This window comes from Salmo salar, chromosome ssa08, assembly GCF_905237065.1.
Source record: "Salmo salar chromosome ssa08, Ssal_v3.1, whole genome shotgun sequence".
Lineage (NCBI taxonomy): Eukaryota > Metazoa > Chordata > Actinopteri > Salmoniformes > Salmonidae > Salmo > Salmo salar.
In genome coordinates, this window is record NC_059449.1 from 17,122,403 (window position 1) to 17,142,701 (window position 20,299).

General features: G+C 42.8%; 1 protein-coding gene across 1 annotated transcript; it reads left to right on the forward strand.

The window, feature by feature from the left end:
• Positions 1-15,924: 15,924 nt before the first annotated feature.
• LOC106610315 (hydroperoxide isomerase ALOXE3-like) lies at positions 15,925-19,847 on the forward strand. Its single transcript, XM_045722615.1, has 4 exons — positions 15,925-16,134; positions 16,370-16,456; positions 19,318-19,487; positions 19,769-19,847. Exons 1-4 carry the CDS (start codon positions 15,928-15,930, stop codon positions 19,845-19,847), a joined length of 543 nt encoding a protein of 180 aa, XP_045578571.1. The 5' UTR covers positions 15,925-15,927.
• Positions 19,848-20,299: the final 452 nt, after the last annotated feature.

Consider the following 20,299-nt stretch of genomic DNA (forward strand, 5'->3'; position numbering starts at 1 on the left):
TATAAATAATATGATAGTACTGTCTCCAACATGTCCCACCCCTGGTTAACCACTATTGGCTTAAAAAGCGAACCTAACACAATATCAGCCAATTAATTTCCAGCAATATTGCTCCCATCTGTTGGTGTGATGCGTGCGTTTGTCTATCACTCCGTCCGTGTGTAGCCAGTTGATGTGATAACGGTATCGTGGGTTGACAGAAATACTTTCCCGAAAACCTTCTTCTCTATTTGGAATTTTAGGACCCCTTTAGGTATCCCAAAATATATGTACAAATTATTTGATAAAATATTGAATTTGGCCTTTACTATAGCCCATAGAAACACAATTGAGAAATCACAATGAATACGATTTTCAAGTGTCTGTCCTATATCTAGGAGATATAAGAAAGCTCAGAAGAAGAAAAAAATATTTGTATATATTTAACCCCTTATTTTTATTGGCACAAAACTACCTTCATACTTCCATTCATTTGGTGTAAAATCACAGATTTTATAGGGCCACCCTTAGAGTTGTTTATTAACCATTATTTTACCAGGTATATTAACAAAAAACAGTGCACTACCTTCTCTTGCACACCAAGGACCCAGGGAAGAGTTGCAGGGGAGAGGAGAAGAGAAGAATGTGCCTATATGGAAGCTAGAAAACAAACAGTAGCTTGTGACCTTTCATTTATTTTTTTAAGTAGCTGTCATGCTAGAAAAGGTTGGAGACCGCTGAGTACACACTAGCAGTGCATTCAAAAGTCTAGGGAAAGAGCTCTGCACTCCACAAAAATAAGCACAGATTTGGAACCACCCTGCATTCCCCATGCTTTTGAATTCACAGCTAACTGATACAATTCATTTTCACTATCATTGCTGCGTTCTCCAAAAATTCTAGACAGATTATTTTGGATTTGCTAAATTACCAGCTAACATATTTAAAAACTGTTCGAATGAAACAACAACACTCTAGTTAAATCTAAAATAAGGCATTCTGAACACTATACAATTATACAATCTTAACATTGGGGTACCTCTCACATTTGAAGTGTCAGTCAAACCAAATCGTAATGAGCTGGTTATCGTTATGAGACGTACACCTAGCGACACATACCTCAGTAGAGTGATTCGATCATCGGGCTAAACTCTGTCAGGTTTGCACTGTTGTGATACATTCACGTGAACCTCTCAGCAGTAAAAAGGTAATTCACAGCCCATCATTTTTTTCACTTCAACCACGGCGTCTGTCAATCACAAGTTCTGTACTCAATAACCCCCTTTGATGTTTAAAACACTGATCGCCGTTAGAAAACACTGCATACAGACAAATTAATGCGGATAAATTAGCTGACGCATAACAAAACTGCTGACAGACCTGACGGAAATAGCACATTTTTCAGGAAAATATCCTAATATTGACAAAACAAAATACTCTAGACAAAGGTGGATAATTTTTTGTCGGTGAAAGAGATTATGCAACAATTTCGGTGGAAATGCTTTTATGCTCAAATATTGATGTAATAACTATCAAGTTGAAGTGAACTTGGAGACATGCAATATGTTGTATTGTCCTCCCACCACAATGTGGAAAAGCATGAAGAGTTTATTAGGCTACAGATTAAACAAATTATGGTGATGAGCATGATGTGAATTTTCAAAAAATATCGAGGGTACTATTTGTATGCTGTTGACATGGTGCTCGGCTGCCAATAATTATTATAAAATAAAAATGATTTTCTCTTATCCATATCTCATCATGTAACCTACCCTCCCCACTTCATCAGCAAATTGTTATTTAGACTAGAGAGCATGCGCAACAGTTTGTGACAAAACCGTTGGTAGAGTTGAAAATGCGAAGGAAACATGTTGAACTTCTGTTTTTTATTCTGTACATAGAAACGATTTGATTTGTGTGGAAATCAAGCCAGTTTGATAGAAGCACTCCTATCTGTTAAAATGCACATCTTTTTTAGGTAATAATTATATACTTTTGATCTGTTATTTGTTAAAGTATTAAATGGTAACACTTAACTAGCTGCCTTGAACGCAGCTCCGTACAAATTCATCAAGCACCAGCTGTTAGCCATTGCCAATCAGCCTCAACTACTGTTGGCAACACTAGCTGCCTTGAACGTAACTCCTCAAACAAGCTCCAGCTGCTACTAACTGCTATTCATCCTCAACACCTGTTCTCACTCTCCTTAATCACCACTGCTACTTAAACCTGACCAAACAGTCATTCGTTCTCTCTGTTTTGCGTCGCATGCAAGACACTGAACGTGATATTTAGCGTCCTTACTTTGTTTACTATGGAGATTGATCTCACTGCCTCGGTTTCCGATGTGTTTTCAGACCAAGTTCTAGACTCTACCCATCTCCATTATCAGGGACACACCACCTCTAACCATACGGCCACTGTTCCAGGCCTAAAAAAATTATTGGAATGCCGTGGCTGGCCTCCAGCCCATTCTCCCCACCGCCCTGCACGCCGGCGCTCACCAGCCGCCCTGCCAAGGGCCTTCCATCTCTCTCTGTGTGTCCTCCGATCCACCAGTTCCTCTCTACGGCCACCCCGGCTCATTCTCCACCCAACGCCCTGATCTTCAATCCGCCTGAAGTCTCTTTCTCTCTTTGCCAGAAGATACTAAAAGGTACAGGTGTTAATCGTGCCTCTCTCCTCACTCCTTCTCCTGCACAGGCTTTACCCCACATCATCACCTGCACCCTCTTCCACATAAGCATGTTTAATTAATTAGTATGCTCCCGGTTTCTTCTGCCAAGTAGGTCCCTTCCTCTTATCCTGCTCATTCCTCAAACTGACAACTCTCTTTTTCTCTCAGACACTGCTCACTCATCTATATTCCTCTTCTCCTTCCCAGCTTGCTTATGCTACAATGTACAGTAGGTACGACACACATTCTTGTTTATGTCCGGCGTTTAGTAATACTCAAACATATGTCTGTGGAATCTACATATAGCTTAGGTGATGCTATGCTATTAAGCTAAATGGTGGCTCATAAAGAAACTGTGTACCCGGTCCAGCTATTCCCCCACATCTAAATCACTTGCTGTCAGATACGTGTGTCATTGTAACCACCTTCACCTCTGAAGAGCTGCCTCTTATCAGTGGTGTCAGAAAGGCTCCTCCCACAGGCCACCCTCACTCTCCCTTTTAAATGGACTACAGGAAAAGGCGGGCCGAACAGGCCCCCATTAACATTGACGGGGCTGTAGTGGAGCGGGTCGAGAGTTTCAAGTTCCTTGTTGTTCACATCACCAACGAACTATCATGGTCCAGACATATCAAGACATTCGTGAAGAGTGCACGACAAAACCTTTTCCCCCCTCAGGAGACTGAAAAGATTTGGCATGGGTCCCCAGATCCTCAAAAGGTTCTACAGCTGCACCATCGAGAGCATCCTGACCGGTTGCTTCACTGCCTGGTATGGCAACTGCTTGGAATCTGACCGTAAGGCGCTACAGAGGGTAGTGTGAATGGCCCAGTACATCACTGGGGCCGAGCTTCCTGCCATCCAGGACCTATATAATAGGCGCTGTCAGAGGAAAGCCCCAAAAATTGTCAGACTCCAGTCACCCAAGTTATAGACTGTTTTCTCTGCTACTGCACGGCAAGCGGTACCTGAGCACCAAGTCTAGGACCAAAAGGCTCCTCAACAGCTTCTACCCCCAAGCCGTAAGACTGCTGAACAACAAATAAAATCGCTTTGCATTTGTGATCTATGACAAGTCACTTTGCCCCCCCCCCACACACCTACATGGACAGATTACCTCAACTAGCCTGTACCCCCGCACATTGACTCGGTACCGGAGCCCCCTGTATAGAGCCTCATTATTGTTATTCATATTGTGTTACTTTTTATTATTACTTATTTTAGTTTACTTGGTAAATATTTTCTTAACCAACAGTGCAGTTCAAGAAGAGTTAAGGGCTTGTAAGTAAGCATTTCACAGTAAAGTCTACACTTGTTGTATTCGGCGCCTTTGAAATGCTTTTCTATTAAGAACAGTGTTTTGTACCTCTGATAGTGTCTGGCCCTGCACTTCATCATTCATAAATCACTATGGGCATCAATGGGGCAGCCTCTCCAGACAAACCAAAGGCTCTGTCATTCACCGCCACTAAAAACCTCGTAAATGAGAATGCTAATCTGAGGCATTCATTCAAAGAGACTAGGAAGTGGTCGATCGGGTGAAAACACTCTCCTCCAGAATGGTCCACTGGAGGGCATTAACCAAGACCACTGCACGTGGTTTGGTTTTAAGGTTTTAGGGGATTAACTATTTCAGGGTGTCTGGTCTACAGCAAGCTGAACAAATACAATCTGCTGTGTATCATGTAATCTCCAGATCTCTCAGGAGGATTGTCAAATGGGTTTTTCGTTTTTCACAAGCAGCGTAAATAAGAGGGTGGAAGTGAAACACATTTCCTCCTGTTTTTCCTTGTAAACATCCTCTCATATGTTGCATACTGTTGGAAGGTGTTAGAATAACTCCCCTGAAGTATACAAGCACCTTGTCTGCCCTCCATACCATGAAGGGTGCATAGGATAAAGAGAGGAGAATTAACAAACTACTCCTCCGTGTAATGAGTACTGTAGGTGCTAACTGTCAGTAGCTGAAAAAGTCCAAAGCGGAGTTCCCTCACCAGAGTTGTGAAATCCTGCTGTGTGCCACTGGCATGATAAGCAGCATCCCCCTCAAGTCTTCTCATTATTCTGTAAATAGGTCTGGGCATGTCCTCAGTAAACACAGGACTGACTGCTCAGGTACCAAAAAAGTTGCGACATCTTAACCCCAATGCTGACCTTCCTGACCTGCATGTCATACTTTCCCATTTCCAACAGAAAACAAAAACAAATCTTGTCATGCGCCTCTGACTGAAAAAAGTGTCCCACTAGCGGATGACCTGAGACTTCTGGTAGTCTCTATTTGACAGTTGCACAAGAAAGGTGAAGCCATGTGTGTTCATCTCAGTCTAAACAATCTCCTCTTCCCAATCTCTCTCTCCTCATTCCTCGTTGTCTGCACAACTTTAATCGACAAGTCATGGTATATTCCTATTATGGAATCTCTGGAAAAGGGCCCAGACATTCTCAGATGGAGATCCTGGATCTCCATCTTGAGGAGCCACTCACTCTGCCCCCCTCCTCCAACCTCACTGTGTTCTGGAGAAGCTACGCTGCTGAGATGGAGCCACTCACTCTGCCCCCCTCCTCCAACCTCACTGTGTTCTGGAGAAGCTACGCTGCTGAGATGGAGCCACTCACTCTGCCCCCCTCCTCCAACCTCACTGTTCTGGAGAAGCTACGCTGCTGAGATGGCTTTCACTCTCCACTGGATACAATAAGATTGTATTGTCAGACCAGGTTTACTCTATTCGCATCGACAAGCCATTTTAATAACAGAACACAATAGTGGCATTGAATAAAACATTCTCTTTAGTCTGAACCAATAGGAAGGTCTCAAACTGTCCAAATATTTTCTTAAGAGTGGGAGTGATTTGCAAAGAGCCTGTTGTTATGAGGGCGCAGCGTCCCTCTAAGAAAGCAAACTGGAGCTGCAGTCCAAACAAGGCCAGCGGTGAGGGAGCAGAGCAATACCAGGCAGCTAGGGTTAAGTGTCGGCTCTGACCTGGCTGGCCCAGTCCCTGCACAGCCCTCAGTCAGCCTCTCCAGGACAAACAACCAGCCCTTACACAGGGACAACCAGGGCAGAGATGGTGCCACTGAGGAGGGAGCTCTATTGGGTTTGCTTTCTAACACAATGTAATGAGTTCTAGACTGGCTGGACCAACGCTGGTAAAAGGTCCCTGCTCTCCTGTTGGTCTGGCCTGAGTATAGCTCCAAACAGAAAAAAATGTGCGCTCCCTCGTGGCTTTCTCCATCATTATATAACTGTAAACTCCTGGATGTCAGAGATTGGGGATCATTTATTTTGGATGTCTGTCGGCCAGCACTGGGATTCGAACTAGCTGGATGGGAACAGTTATTTTACATAGGGTTGGGGGGGAGGAAGTCAGGGAGAATAGAACTAAGACAAGATGCAGAAATACCAGGATCTGGAGCTGCTAGGGTTGCTCTATACTCTGGGCTCTAATAGTGAGTGTGTGGGAGGGAGAGAGTATGTCTGTGTGAGGGTGGGATAACGAGAGGGAGGCCTATTCCAATCAAGCCACACGATGTCTTGTCATTGTGTTAACGTGCAGAAATCAAGCTGCACATGGCTGAACCCATGCTTACAGCATTCCGTTTCAATTTCAGACAGATTTGACATGAAAGTTGGTTCTTCCATACAATGGTTCTTCCTTCAAAAGTTACAAGCTTATGCCACAACTGTCAATGGTAGATGGTGACATTCTGTCATTGCACCAGGTGGCGAATCGCATCTCTGCATGTCTGTCAGACATATCAGTGTGGATGACGGATCACCTCCTCAAGCTGAACCTCGGCAAGACGGAGCTGTTCTTCCTCCCGGGGAAGGACTGCCCGTTCCATGATCTCGCCATCACGGTTGACAACTCCATTGTGTCCTCCTCCCAGAGTGCTAAGAGCCTTGGCGTGACCCTGGACAACACCCTGTCGTTCTCCGCTAACATCAAGGCGGTGACCTGATCCTGCAGGTTCATGCTCTACAACATTCACAGAGTATGACCCTGCCTCACACACGAAGCGGCGCAGGTCCTAATCCAGGCACTTGTCATCTCCCGTCTGGATTACTGCAACTCGCTGTTGGCGGGGCTCCCTGCCTGTGCCATTAAACCCCTACAACTCATCCAGAACACCGTAGCCCGTCTGGTGTTCAACCTTTCCAAGTTCTCTCACGTCACCCCGCTCCTCCGCACACTCCACTGGCTTCCAGTTGAAGCTCGCATCTGCTACAAGACCATGGTGCTTGCCTACGGAGCTGTGAGGGGAACGGCACCTCGGTACCTTCAGGCTCTGATCAGTCCCTACACCCAAAGAAGGGCACTGCGTTCATCCACCTCTGGCCTGCTCGCTTCCCTACCTCTGAGGAAGCACAGTTCCCGCTCAGCCCAGTCAAAACTGTTCGCTGCTCTGGCACCCCAATGGTGGAACAAGCTCCCTCACGACGCCAGGACAGCGGAGTCAATCACCACCTTCCGGAGACACCTGAAACCCCACCTCTTTAAGGAATACCTAGGATAGGATTAAGTAATCCTTCTAACCCCCCCCCCCAAAAAAAAAAAAAGATATATATAGATGTACTACTGTAAAGTGGTTGTTCCACTGGATATCATAAGGAGAATGCACCAATTTGTAAGTCGCTCTGGATAAGAGCGTCTACTAAATGATGTAAATGTAAATGCACCACACTACCACAAGGGGGAGGTAGAACACTGACCTATCGCTATTCTAAACTGTGGCACAAATTATCTTTTCGTAAATTAATGGAGGCGTTTTCAATCGGACTCTCTTCTCTAGCACTAGTCCTGCAACAACAACAAACTGCCGGTGGTCCTGGAGTTAAGAGAGAACTTGGTTAAATACAATGGGGGAATTACATTTGCGGACTGACGATTTTCGAAAAATTGGCATGGTGGACTTTTGGTTTCTCTCCCTCTAAAAAGAGAAATGAATAATTCTAAATAACAAACTGGCTTTATTTACAAATTTGTAAGAATGTCTCACCCTATGTTCAAGAATGGCCTTTACTCCCTTAATTCAGATTACAACCGCTCTCTTTCGGTTATTTAAAAACGAAATAATCTCCAAAATATTGGTAATTTTTAAACAAGACAAAGAAAGTTGGTTGCAATTTCAGTTTAATCCACCAGAAAAGACAGAAATAATACCACAAATATTGTGGTTAAACACAAATGCACTAATTTCTAAATGTAATGACATCAAAAGTCACTTGTGAAATATTTAAAGCTCCCTCCTGCACTGAATCTTTGTGATAGCTGTTAGGCTTATACTGTATCTAACGTATTTTTTTAAAATAATTATTTCCCTTAAAAAAAATCCTGAGAATCTGCATGAAACTCAGAGAAATTAGGGTAAATGGATGTCTGGCTTGACCACAGGAAAATAGGACACATTTGGAATGATAGGTTTCCTAAACTCCGTCGGATATGCCAGACCCATGGGAACGCTAGTTAATGTCTTGCTAGATGCCAGCTAGCTGTGTATGCTTTCCCCTCGTGCCATCTGGGAAAATGTTACAGCGAGGTAATGCCATCAATGACTCACTCTAAATCTTTTTCTTAAAGGTTGTGCTATGCTACTCTTTCTCTAGGGATTGTGGCAGAGCTGAAGATCTTTTAGCTGCCTACATTACAGTATATCTAAGACATGACTGATTCAACAATCAGTCTGTGTTTCACACGCTCAACTCTCTTCATTTAAAAATCCCTTTTAGCCAGAAGCAACCGCAGCACAGGTGTCACTCACAATTTGGATGAGAAACAGACGCTTTATAACATCTCACCCATATGTTCACTTAAAATGACTATATACTGGGTGACACTTGTATGCAGTACGTACACGTCAGTGATTTTGTTAACCCTGAAACTCCACAACTAGCCGTTCTGCAACCCACTCTCGTCAATGGGAAGTAGTGTGGGTCTGGGAGGGTGAACTGATCTGCTCATAGTTACGACATGCAGACAATGGGAGGGCCTAATGTGGAACATATACTTTTGTGATTCAACAGACCTGCTCATTGGGCGAGGGGAAAACTATACTCTACTCCAATTCACTCCTGTCACAAAAATCTGAGCCTTTTTTCAGAGCTGGTTGAGCTTACAATATCCATCTGCTTCTCTTTTTCCGCTTAGCATTCATCTTGGCTATTGTACTTATGTTCCGTGTTTTGTCCCACAGATTGAGGAACAATATAGTGTGAAACTCAACTCAATGAAGGCGGTGAGGCAGTACAAATTAAACTTAAAGGCAGCAGAGATAAGTGATATGTTTAGGTGACCTAAGCTCTCCAAATATGGAGTTGCAGGTTTGCCATATCTGTCATGTCTGCGCATATCTCTCCTATGTGCAAATCATTATGGCAGTCATTTTACTTAAGGCCCTTGGAAATGACCTGCATATCTGCAGTTATATATTTTTTTGGTTTCTACTTATTTGTACAGATCATGATACACATACAAAATGCATGCTGTGTGTTTACAATACATTCGGCATGATATTGAGCCCATACTAAAAAGCTCGCTGATCACTACCAGTTAGCACAGTGGATCTGGGCTGATTCCGGCTGAGTCGGGGCACTCTGCTGAGAGTCAGACTCGGCCGACGTCATGTGGCCTGAGTCTGGGCCGCCTTCGGCAGTATTACTTATGGCTAGGATGTGGGGATTGAGCTCGGGCCGATTCCAGTGTGTTCTTTGGCCCAAATGTATTGCTTGGGCTGATTAGGGCTGCTCTCTGGCAGATGATTACACAGGCTGCTTTTATATAATTAACATTTCATTATTTATTTTTCCATATTTTCTCATTGTTTCTGTGATAACACACACCCATAGCACACGCTCCAGCAGGTATATCTCACTGGTCATCCCCAAAGCCAACACCTCATTTGGCCGCCTTTCCTCCCAGTTCTCTGCTGCCACTGACTGGAACGAATTGCAAAAATCGCTGAAGCTGGAGACTTATATTTCCCTCACTAACTTTAAACATCAGCTATCTGAGCAGCTAAGCGATCGCTGCAGCTGGACATAGCCCACCTGTAAATAGCCCACCCTATCTACCTACCTCATCCCCATATTGTTTTTATTTTATTTTCTGCTCTTTTGCACACCAGTATTTCTACTTGCACATCATCTGCTCATCTTTCACTCCATTGTTAATTTGCTAAATTGTAATTACTTCGCCACTATGGCTTGTTTATTGCCTTACCTCCTCACGCCATTTGCACACACTGTATATAGACTTTCTTTTTTTCTATTGTGTTATTGACTGTACGCTTGTTTATTCCATGTGTAACTCTGTGTTGTTGTTTGTGTCGCACTGCTTTGCTTTATCTTGGCCAGGTCGCAGTTGTAAATAAGAACTTGTTCTCAACTAGCCTACCTGGTTAAATAAAGGTGAAATAAAAATTAAATAAATAGATGTACATCCCTAAAACCGCCTGCCAAGGATCTGTAAGTCCAACAAAAAAATGTAAGTAAGTTGTATTATGCCATAATGCATCTGAGTGTGGAAGTCTAACAAAGTATTAAACCACTTGTACTGTAAAAATGGCCAAATGAAAGCTACATTCTGGTATTCGAAAAACAACTAAAGAAACAGAGTCAAAGCTGATAGGATGTATGTTTGCAGGATCATTATAACGTTTCACCTATTTCTCTGTAGGTGACAGAACACACCGTGCTCAATCACTCCTCCCTGGGCAATCTGGAGTTTGTAGCACGTTTGGACGTGCTACCTGTCCCAGACCTGCTGTTTTCAACTCTCTAGAGACAGCAGGAGCGGTAGAGATACTCTCAATGATCGGCTATGAAAAGCCAACTGACATTTACTCCTGAGGTACTGACCTGTTGCACCGTCTACAACCAATGCGATTATTATTATTTGACCCTGCTGGTCATCTATGAACATTTGAACATCTTGGCCATGTTCTGTTATAATCTCCACCCGGCACAGCCAGAAGAGGACTGGCCACCCCTCATAGCCTGGTTCCTCTCTAGGTTTCTTCCTAGGTTCCTGCCTTTCTAGGGAGTTTTTCCTAGCCACTGTGCTTCTACACCTGCATTGCTTGCTGTTCGGGGTTTTAGACTGGGTTTCTGTACAGCACTTTGTGACATCAGCTGATGTAAGAAGGGCTTTATAAATACATTTGATTGATTGTAGTGCTGGAAACAGAGCCGTGTCCCCTGCTCCGTTACATCAACAATGACTGGTTCTGCTCTAAAGTAGTGGTGACCACACCAGAGGGAGACACGGCCAACTTCCCCTGTTACCACTGGATCTCAGGCCATGAGCGTCTGGTGTTCAGAGAGGCCACTGGTCAGTATGTTGGTATACAGTATAGATCATTGTGTAGGTTTAGTTTTGGGTAGAACTACTGTGCCTATGACACACAGCTATAGGTCAGCTAGCTGAATGTCATTTGTAGTTTCAAATCTTATTTTATTTGTCACGTGCTGAATACAACCGGTGTAAACCTTACTGTGAAATGCATACTTACAAGCTCTTAACCAACAATGCCAATTTAAAGAAAATTACACTAAGTATCACAATAACATTAACGAGGCTATATACAAGAGATACCGGTACCGAGTCAATGTACAGGTTAGTCGTGGTAATTGAGGTACTACGTACATGAAGGGTAGGTGTAAAGTGCATAGATAATAACCAGAGAAAAGCAGCAGCATATGTGAATGTAGTACTAAATAAGAATAAAGAGGGGTTCATTGCAAATAGTCTGGGTAGTCATAGTTTATTTTGAAGTGTGTGTGAAAGGGGCCATATTTATGGAATAATGGTCGATCTACACAGTGGATTTCTTAAGATGTTGACCAATCCATAAAAACATGAAAATGATCAACATTTCTGGTCTTTGTATATAAGGTAAGCTAATATTCAATGAGACCTGCCCAGAGGCCATAGAGGAGAGAAAGAAGGAGCTGCAGAGTCGCCATGGGGTGTACCGGTGAACTTTGTGGAAACATTACTAATTTGTAAAGATACAGTAACAACTTTAAAGAACATCCAAATAAAAACATAGCTCTTACACATAGATAAATTGATGTGCGGTTGTAATAAAAACGGCGGGTGGCCAAGCTGTTAAGAGCGCTGAGCCAGTAACCGAAAGGTTGCTGGTTTGGATCCCTGAGCTGACTAGTTGAACAATCTGTTGATATGCCCTTGAGCAAGGCACTTAACCCTAATTGCTCTGGATAAGTGTCTGCTTATTAACAACATCATTTTTATTTAAGCCCCCTCCCTTTTTGCATGGTTTAGGCCTGGGTTCAAATACTATTGGAAATCTTTCAAATACTTTGAGCATTTAGTTTAGCCTGCCTGGAGTAGCAGGTGGGCGGGGTTTGCACTTAAAAGAATCAACCCAGGTCTGGTATGGTAGTGTGTTGTGTAATAGTGAATGACAGGCTGTGTATCCCGTCTTGATTTACCATCTCTATTCCCTTCAGCTGGAGTATATATGCAGAGGGTGTACCCCAAATAATGAAATGTGTTGGAGTTCAAGTTCACAGCAGCCAAAGTGTAAGTTATATCACTGGTTCTCAACCTTTTTTTGCTTAATGTACCCCAATCACATTTAGCTCTGTGTGGAGTACACCTGAAGTACAGCCTTCGTGTCAAGTTCACCTTTATGCCTATTTTCTTATGGGTCTTCCCAAGTACAGGCCAAGAACCCCCAAGGGTACTGTCGTGGAAAATCCAATCAATAATGAGGAGAGACAAGGTCAATCACCAATCAGGATATTACTTTATTCAGAACATATTAATACAGGAGCAGGTGCAAAGGAGCAAAATAAATAAATACAGTAGGAGAAGAGGTAGTTGTTTGGGCAATTTATAGATGGGCTATGTACAGGTGCAGTGGTCTGTGAGCTGTTCTGACAGCTGGTGCTTAAAGCTAGTGAGGGAGATAAGTGTTTCCAGTTTCAGAGATTTTTGTAGTTCGTTCCAGTCATTGGCAGCAGAGAACTGGAAGGAGGCGCGGCCAAAGGAGGAATTGGCTTTGGGGGTGACAAGTGAGATATACCTGCTGGAGTGCGTGCTACGGGTGGGTGCATCTATGGTGACCAGCGAGCAGAGATAAAGCGGGACTTTACCTAGCAGGGTCTTGTAGATGACCTGGAGCCAGTGGGTTTGGCGACGAGTATGAAGCGAGGGCCAGCCAACGAGAGCGTACAGGTCGCAGTGGTGGGTAGTATAAGGGGCTTTGGTGACAAAACGGATGACACTGAGACTGCATCCAATTTGTTGAGTAGGGTGTTGGAGGCTATTTTGTAAATGACATCACCAAAGTCGAGGATCGGTAAGATGGTCAGTTTTACGAGGGTATGTTTGGCAGCATGAGTGAAGGATGCTTTGTTGCGAAATAGGAAGCCAATTCTAGATTTAACTTTTGATTGGAGATGTTTTATGTGAGTCTGGAAGGAGAGTTTATAGTCTAACCAGACACGTAGGTATTTGTAGTTGTCCACATATTCTAAGTCAGAACCGTCCAGAGTAGTGATGCTGGACGGGCGGGCAGGTAGCGATCGGTTGAAGAGCATGCATTTAGTTTTACTTGTATTTAAGAGCAGTTGTAGGCCACGGAAGGAGAGTTGTATGGCATTGAAGCTCGTCTGGAGGGTTGTTAACAGTGTCCAAAGAGGGGCCAGAAGTATACGGAATGGTGTCGTTATCATTATCAACAAATGTAATTTCAGTAACGGATTAGGATCAGATTCACTCTCAGGATCAGAGTTCACCCTCTCCATTCACCAGGTCATGGTGAAAACAATGTCAACATCTTTAGTACACAACTTCTTTACACGTCACAATCAGCATAACAATCAATCCATAATACATTCGTTGCTTCACTCATAGAATTATTAACATACTAAACTTACTCAAATGAATTACTCATTTTTAAAAATCATTCAGTTACCCTTAACATACTGTGGTGGACTTCCATCAGTTGTCACATATGTCGGAAGGATTAGACCAAAGCGCAGCGTGTTGAGTGCTAATCTTCTTTTATTAACGTATAAAGTGAACACTTAAACAAAAATAACAAAATGACAGTCGACTATACGAAAAAACAACCACCCACAACCCACAGGAAAAAAACAGGCAGCCTAAGTATGGCTTCCAATCAGACACCTGCCTCTGATTGGAAACCATACTCGGCCACACATAGAAAATTAACATAGAAAATGAAAACTAGAACAAATCCCCATGAAACAAACCAACCCCAAAACACACCAAAACAACACCCCCTGCCACGCCCTGAGCATACTACAATGACAAATGACCCCTTTTACTGGTCAGGACGTGACATCAGTCCTGGAAAAAAAGAATCCTACTCAAAACACATCAGATAATACAGTGTTCCATTTAGTGGAATAGACACCTTCTAAAGTAAACAATCCCAGAGCTGCTTTCTGGTAATCCTATCATTTTAACCTGATGCATTCATTTAGTCAAATTAAAACCTGTTGTAACAAATCTAGCATCTTCAAAAAGTTGGTGCTCTCATCAGCGTAATAGTCAAAACTAACTGCAATCCACTTCAATTACCTGACCATGTTCCATGTAATGGAAAGAGATTATCATTTTAGAATACATTAACTGCTTGCTTAAATCACTGATGTTACCTAAACTACAGAATTTAGTAATAATTAGAATAAATTATCTCCGTATTCAGCTTAGTCATACCTCTACACCAAATTTAACTCACTTCGTCCCTTACAGCCCGCTCGATTTCAACTGCAGCTAATCTATCTCCATCTCAAGGCTCAATCATTTAACCTTGTATTGAAACCTCAGCTTCTTCAAATGATACAATTTTGCATTATTAGAGCTATAGAAAAAACCCACTAAACATATTACCATTCACATATTATCAACACTCATTAAGTTTACATCAACCCTCCTTATCAACGTCTTCATCACTGTCTCCCATCGTAAGGTTTAGAAAATAAAATGAATGATTATTCTCTCCTTACTAGAAGGCAATGTCTACCCTAACAATATTACTTTATATTTTGAATACCACCCTCTGCTTCACACTTATTAAATGTCTATTATTATAAGATTAACATGTATTGCACAAAATACATCAACCAATTCCAAAGGGAAAATCTACATTTAGTTGGGATCTAAAATAGTTCACAAGACTCCCAGATGCAAGGATGATTAGACACAACGAGGGATTGGTCCCACTCCTACAGGCTCTCTGTTACACCCACCACATCCTGCCTATGGAATACAGGCTGAAATCTTACTATTTGTTAAGTACATATTTTATCTATTAATATGAAACAAATCTGGTAAATACATCATTTCTCTCACAGTACATGGACCCCAGGTTGAGAATCATGAGGCAACACCAGGAAATGCATTCGATCTGCCATAATCTATGTTGGCATGTCCCAAACATAGCTGTGAAAATATTTCATTTTAACTGAGATGTGATTCTCCTAGACCTGTTTAGGTAATTGCAAGATCATGTGAAGAGGGGAATTTGGCCGCCAGGTTTGTGAAGCGTGGAATATGGCAATAATGCCAAGAATGACACCTCAGGCTATGTTTGCCTAAATTATTTATATTTTTAGCTACTCAGATCATATCGAAAAGTGTATATCTAACAAGCCATTCAATCATTTAGCAGAAACTGTATTTAAGTGAGGAACACACCTCCATTCAAACTGTTAGAAAAAAAAGAATTTTCTAACAACTTGTTAGAAAATAATTTGAAATTGAAAAGGTGAAACACAGCCTATAGATAATTAGCAGGCAGTCCATGTTAACTGTTCTGTTGCGTAAAATCACATTTTGAAACAGTGAGTGCATTCTGACATCAAGTGCATAAAACAACTCACACTGGGGTGACCGTTAGACATATTTGGAACTCACATGTGAAAAGGTTAACAAGGCACACCAGTTAATTGAAATGCATTCCAGGTGACTACCTCTTGAAGCTGGTTGAGAGAATGCCAAGAGTGTGCAAAGCTGTCAAGGCAAAGGGTGGCTACTTTGAAGAATCTCAAATATAAAATATATTTTGATTTGTTGAACACTTTTTTTTTGGTTGCTACATGATTACATATCTGTTATTTCATAGTTTTGATGTCTTCACTACTACTCTACAATGTAGAAAATAGTAAAAATAAAGAAAAACACGAATGAGTAGGTGTGTCAACTTTGACTGGTACTGTATGTCTTAAAATGTAATTATAGTAATATACACGTTCTCAATTAATAAAGCAAGCTATGATTTGTGTTTTGCCTGGATATGACAACCCCATCTTTCTCCCTACTGACTCTGAGTATACCTGGCTCCTGGCCAAGATCTTTGTGAGGAACGCTGCCTTCGCTGAACATGAGTTGAACTTTCACTTGCTGAGGACTCACCTGCTGGCTGAGATGTTTGCCGTGTCGACACTGTGCAGCCTACCAATGGTGCATCCCCTCAACAAGGTACCTACCTGGTGCTCTGTTTGCAGACAGTTTGTTTTCAACTGTTATTAAAATATATCTGTTATTATCCAATCAACTGAATGAGTTTAACATGATAATTCAAGAGAAACCTGAATTTGAAAATATTCTACAGAAAAAGCATGTATTTTTTTATAATTGAAAGTTGCAGTATACTACAGTACATAGCTTATTTAGGTGTGAATTTCATGTATGATCGTTCCATCTTTCTCCATAGCTCCTGATCTCTCACTTCCGCTACACTCTGCAGATCAACACTCTGGCTAGACAGACCCTCATATCAGAGAATGGGGTGATCACAGAGGTACTGCCTATTCCATTCTTATAGTGTTATGTTCTATAATACGCTAATACTTATGGAATGTCACAATGCTAGTGGAAACTGATTGTATCAGTTAGCACAGGGGTCTCCTACAGGTCGATCGCAAGATACCAGTAGCTCGCAGACCACATGAGTAGCTCGCCAAACAATTCTCAGTCATTCTTAATGTTTTCCTCCAGAAACTGTTAAACAAATCTCATTAGTATTAGACACCATCTAATCAATGCAACATTATCCCACCCCTGGTTAGCCACTATTGGCTTAAAAACGAAACCTAACACAATATCTGCCAATTAATTTCCAGCAATATTGCTCCCGTCTGTTGGTGTGATGCGTGCGTTTGTCTATCACTCTGTCCGTGTGTAGCCAGTTGATGTGATAACTGAATTGTGGGTTGACAGAAATACTTTCCCGAAAACCTTCTTCTGAATTTTGAATTTTAGGACCCCTTTAGGTTAAATAAAAGATTGAATTTAGCCTTTATGTCACTCCCTGACCATAGAGAGCCCTCGGGGTTCTCTATGGTGTTTTAGGTCAGGGTGTGACTGGGGGGGGGGGTTGTTTATCTAGTATTTATATTTCTATGTTGCTGTTTTTTGTATGGTTCCCAATTAGAGGCAGCTGATTATCATTGTCTCTAATTGGGGATCATACTTAAGTTGGGGGGGGGGGGAACTACTACTTCTGTCCTCCTGACTTTTGGATTTTGCTGACCATCAACAGGCTTCCATTTATGTTCTGATGGTCGCCCTTCCATCAGGTTAGGTGGTTTCTACAGTGGTTGTTGGTTTGCTGCGGCATGGCCTGCCAAACTTGCTTCCTCTCCTGCAGCCCCCTCTGCCCTTTTCTAGTTTTACCTAGTTGTAGCTACTTCTCTCTGGGGGGAATGACTGGTCGAAGGGCCACACTCAACCATTCTGACAACTTTCCATGGTATACATTAACAAGGGCCGTTCTGACTACCTCCCTATCAGACGTTTCCTAAGACGTCTAACCTGGCTATCCGTCACCCATTAGTTCCTTCTCAGAGCTGCACATGTTCCCGGTCAATGTAACTCAATCGCTGATTCTCTGTCCCATTTCCAATTTCAGAGATTCAGGTGCTTGGCCCCGTATGGAGAACCCCTACCAACCCCAGTTCCTCCTTACTCCATGACAACCTTCCCATGAACCATTCACTCCTTCTCATCTCCCAGCCACTCCATCTTATCTGCCGTTGCACCAATGACATGGTCCTCTTACTGGACAGCCTGGAGATGTTTCCATACCACCTATTACCTGCCTTTAGCATTCAACTTGGTCATCATGTCTGCCTTTTGTCATCCCTCTCCACATCCTCCATCTGGACACATCTGGCCGGGATCCAATTCTTTCAAGTTTCTTACTGGGTCTTCATGTTCCTCCTCTCTCCCGCAAGCCTCCCTTCTCAAGGGCCTCCAATGCACCGAAGTCCACCACCCCCCTCGTCACCAGCCCATCACACTCAATATCGTCTGCTTGAATCCAGAAGCTGTGGTCTGGTTACATCTCAATCGCAGTCTCTTCCACATTAGAATACATGTTTATTTTGGGAGTCCTGCAATGTTCACATCTGTTATCTACAACCCTTGTCATCCCAGCATGTCAGATTTCACCATCCTCAACAAAGATTTCACCATCAAACATTGCAAAACCGATCAGTTTGGCAGAACCACACAAGTGTACCTGTTCCAGCTACCATCATCCCTTACGAACCACCCTTCTGCTTCCTGCAGCTCAATCTCAACATGCCTCTCCATCCGATCCACTATTCATCATAGATTCTGGTTCCATCGCCAATGGTCCCACCTGAGGCAAATACTATCCCTGTTCGGCTATCCTGCTGACTAATTCTCTGGACAATAATTCCGCATCGGCGCCACTTCCATGGCATCGAAGACTACACTGTACAACTCCTTGGCCGCTTGTCCTCACAAGCCTATCATTCCTACATCTGTTCTGACATCAACAACATCAGGACAGCCCACAACATGCTCGTCTCTCAGAACCTGCATTAACTCTGTCACAGTCCTTCAGTCTATGCCTCATTTCACAGACACCATCTACCTCACGCACCATATCGTACCTAACCAGCCAAAAGAGGATTGGCTCCCCAGCTGAGCCTGGTTCCTCAAGGTTTCCTTCCTTGAAGGGATTTTTTTCCTTGCCACCGTCGCTTCTGCTTGCTCTCCTGGGGTCTGTTGGCTCACTCATGGGCGTCTTGTTCGTACGTCTGTACTACTTCAAATATATCACCAACCATTCAGCACCTGCAGTCCAGAACAGCACACTTCCTCTCCAGGGTCCATCTAACTTGGAGTTCTCTTATTGCGGATTTGTCTTCACCACAGCAGCCTAGCCTGACTGTCTACCTGAGACGCAAAGCCAAACCCTACAGTCAACCCTTCATCTGCTGCCCTTAGTTTCCTCCGATCCATTCTCATTTCCCTCCTTAATCCTCATTCTCACATCCATTTCATCAATAAATATTCTAAACTAATTTTCATGTCTGGTCCTTAAACTTGTGAAATGGAAGTTGTATGGTAGTTTTGAGTATCTGATTGACTGACACTAGATTAGCACTACTCTCACTAAAGTTGAGGCAGAATTTTTCTAACATGTAATTTTTTTTTAGGTATGCTGTAGAGTGCCCGGGAGCCCGTAAAAATCTAAATTCTGGGCTGCTATGTAATGTTCGCCCCTGAGTTTACTTTATCTGCGATTTCAGAAATACTCTTCGGGAGTCCACAGACACTGCAACATTTTTTGCTCTATCTGCCCTAAAGTTAAAAAAAGGTGAACTATCCCTTTAACCCATCTTGAAGAATGCCAGTGTAGGAGGTTCGGGGATGATGGAGTTCCTGAAGAAAGTGGTGGCCTCATTGACCTACAGCTCCCTCTGTATGCCGGAGGACATCACTGCACGCGGGCTGGAGTCAATCCCCAACTTCCTCTACAGGGATGACGGACTCAGGTTGCGGGACATCATCCACAGGTAATGTTTGTACAGGCCTATAGATTTCCATGGTGCAAAAAAGCCCAGATCTGCACAAAGAAATTCTGTAAACCTCATAAAGCAGCATGATTTGTGTATTAAGGATTGTACATTCATGCAACTACATTTTGCATTGCCCAGTTTACTAAACTCTAGTATACCCTCCCCTCATGCTGCCAGATAATATTGACATTTACAGTGTCTTTTGCACATACTGTGTCTGTGCTCTTTTGCCATGTTGTCATTGTGTTTTGGCTAATGCCTGATGTTGTTTTGTATAGGTTTGTTCACAATGTGATTGGTCACTACTACACCTGTGACTCAGACGTCCAGAACGACTCCAGACCAGACCTTCCCTGACATCAATACCACCGTCCATGGCATGGCAGTGGTGTACCTTCTGAGCATGCAGTCAACTGACTTTGTGAGTATACGAGAGAAACTATATTTTGACGTTTGTAATGAAATGTTTAATCTCAATCGAATTGTTTCCTTAGTAGTCATAATTAGTATATCAGAGGTTCATGAATTTCAAATTTTGTCAACTCTTGCCTACTTAGGTCGCTCTTGGAAATGGCTATCAGGATCATTTCAGTGAGAACACCCTTCTGAAACTGATCCACGAAACTCAAGATGTGCTGGAGAAATAGAACTTTGAAATCCAAGGCAGGAATGTCTCTTTGCCCTGAATCCCAACAATGTGGAGAACAGTGTGGCCCTGTAATGAGTCAGGGCTGTGTTTATTAGGCCACAAATGGAAGGAAACTCACTGATACAGGGAGACTACCTTGTTTTCTGTTGAAACATGTTTT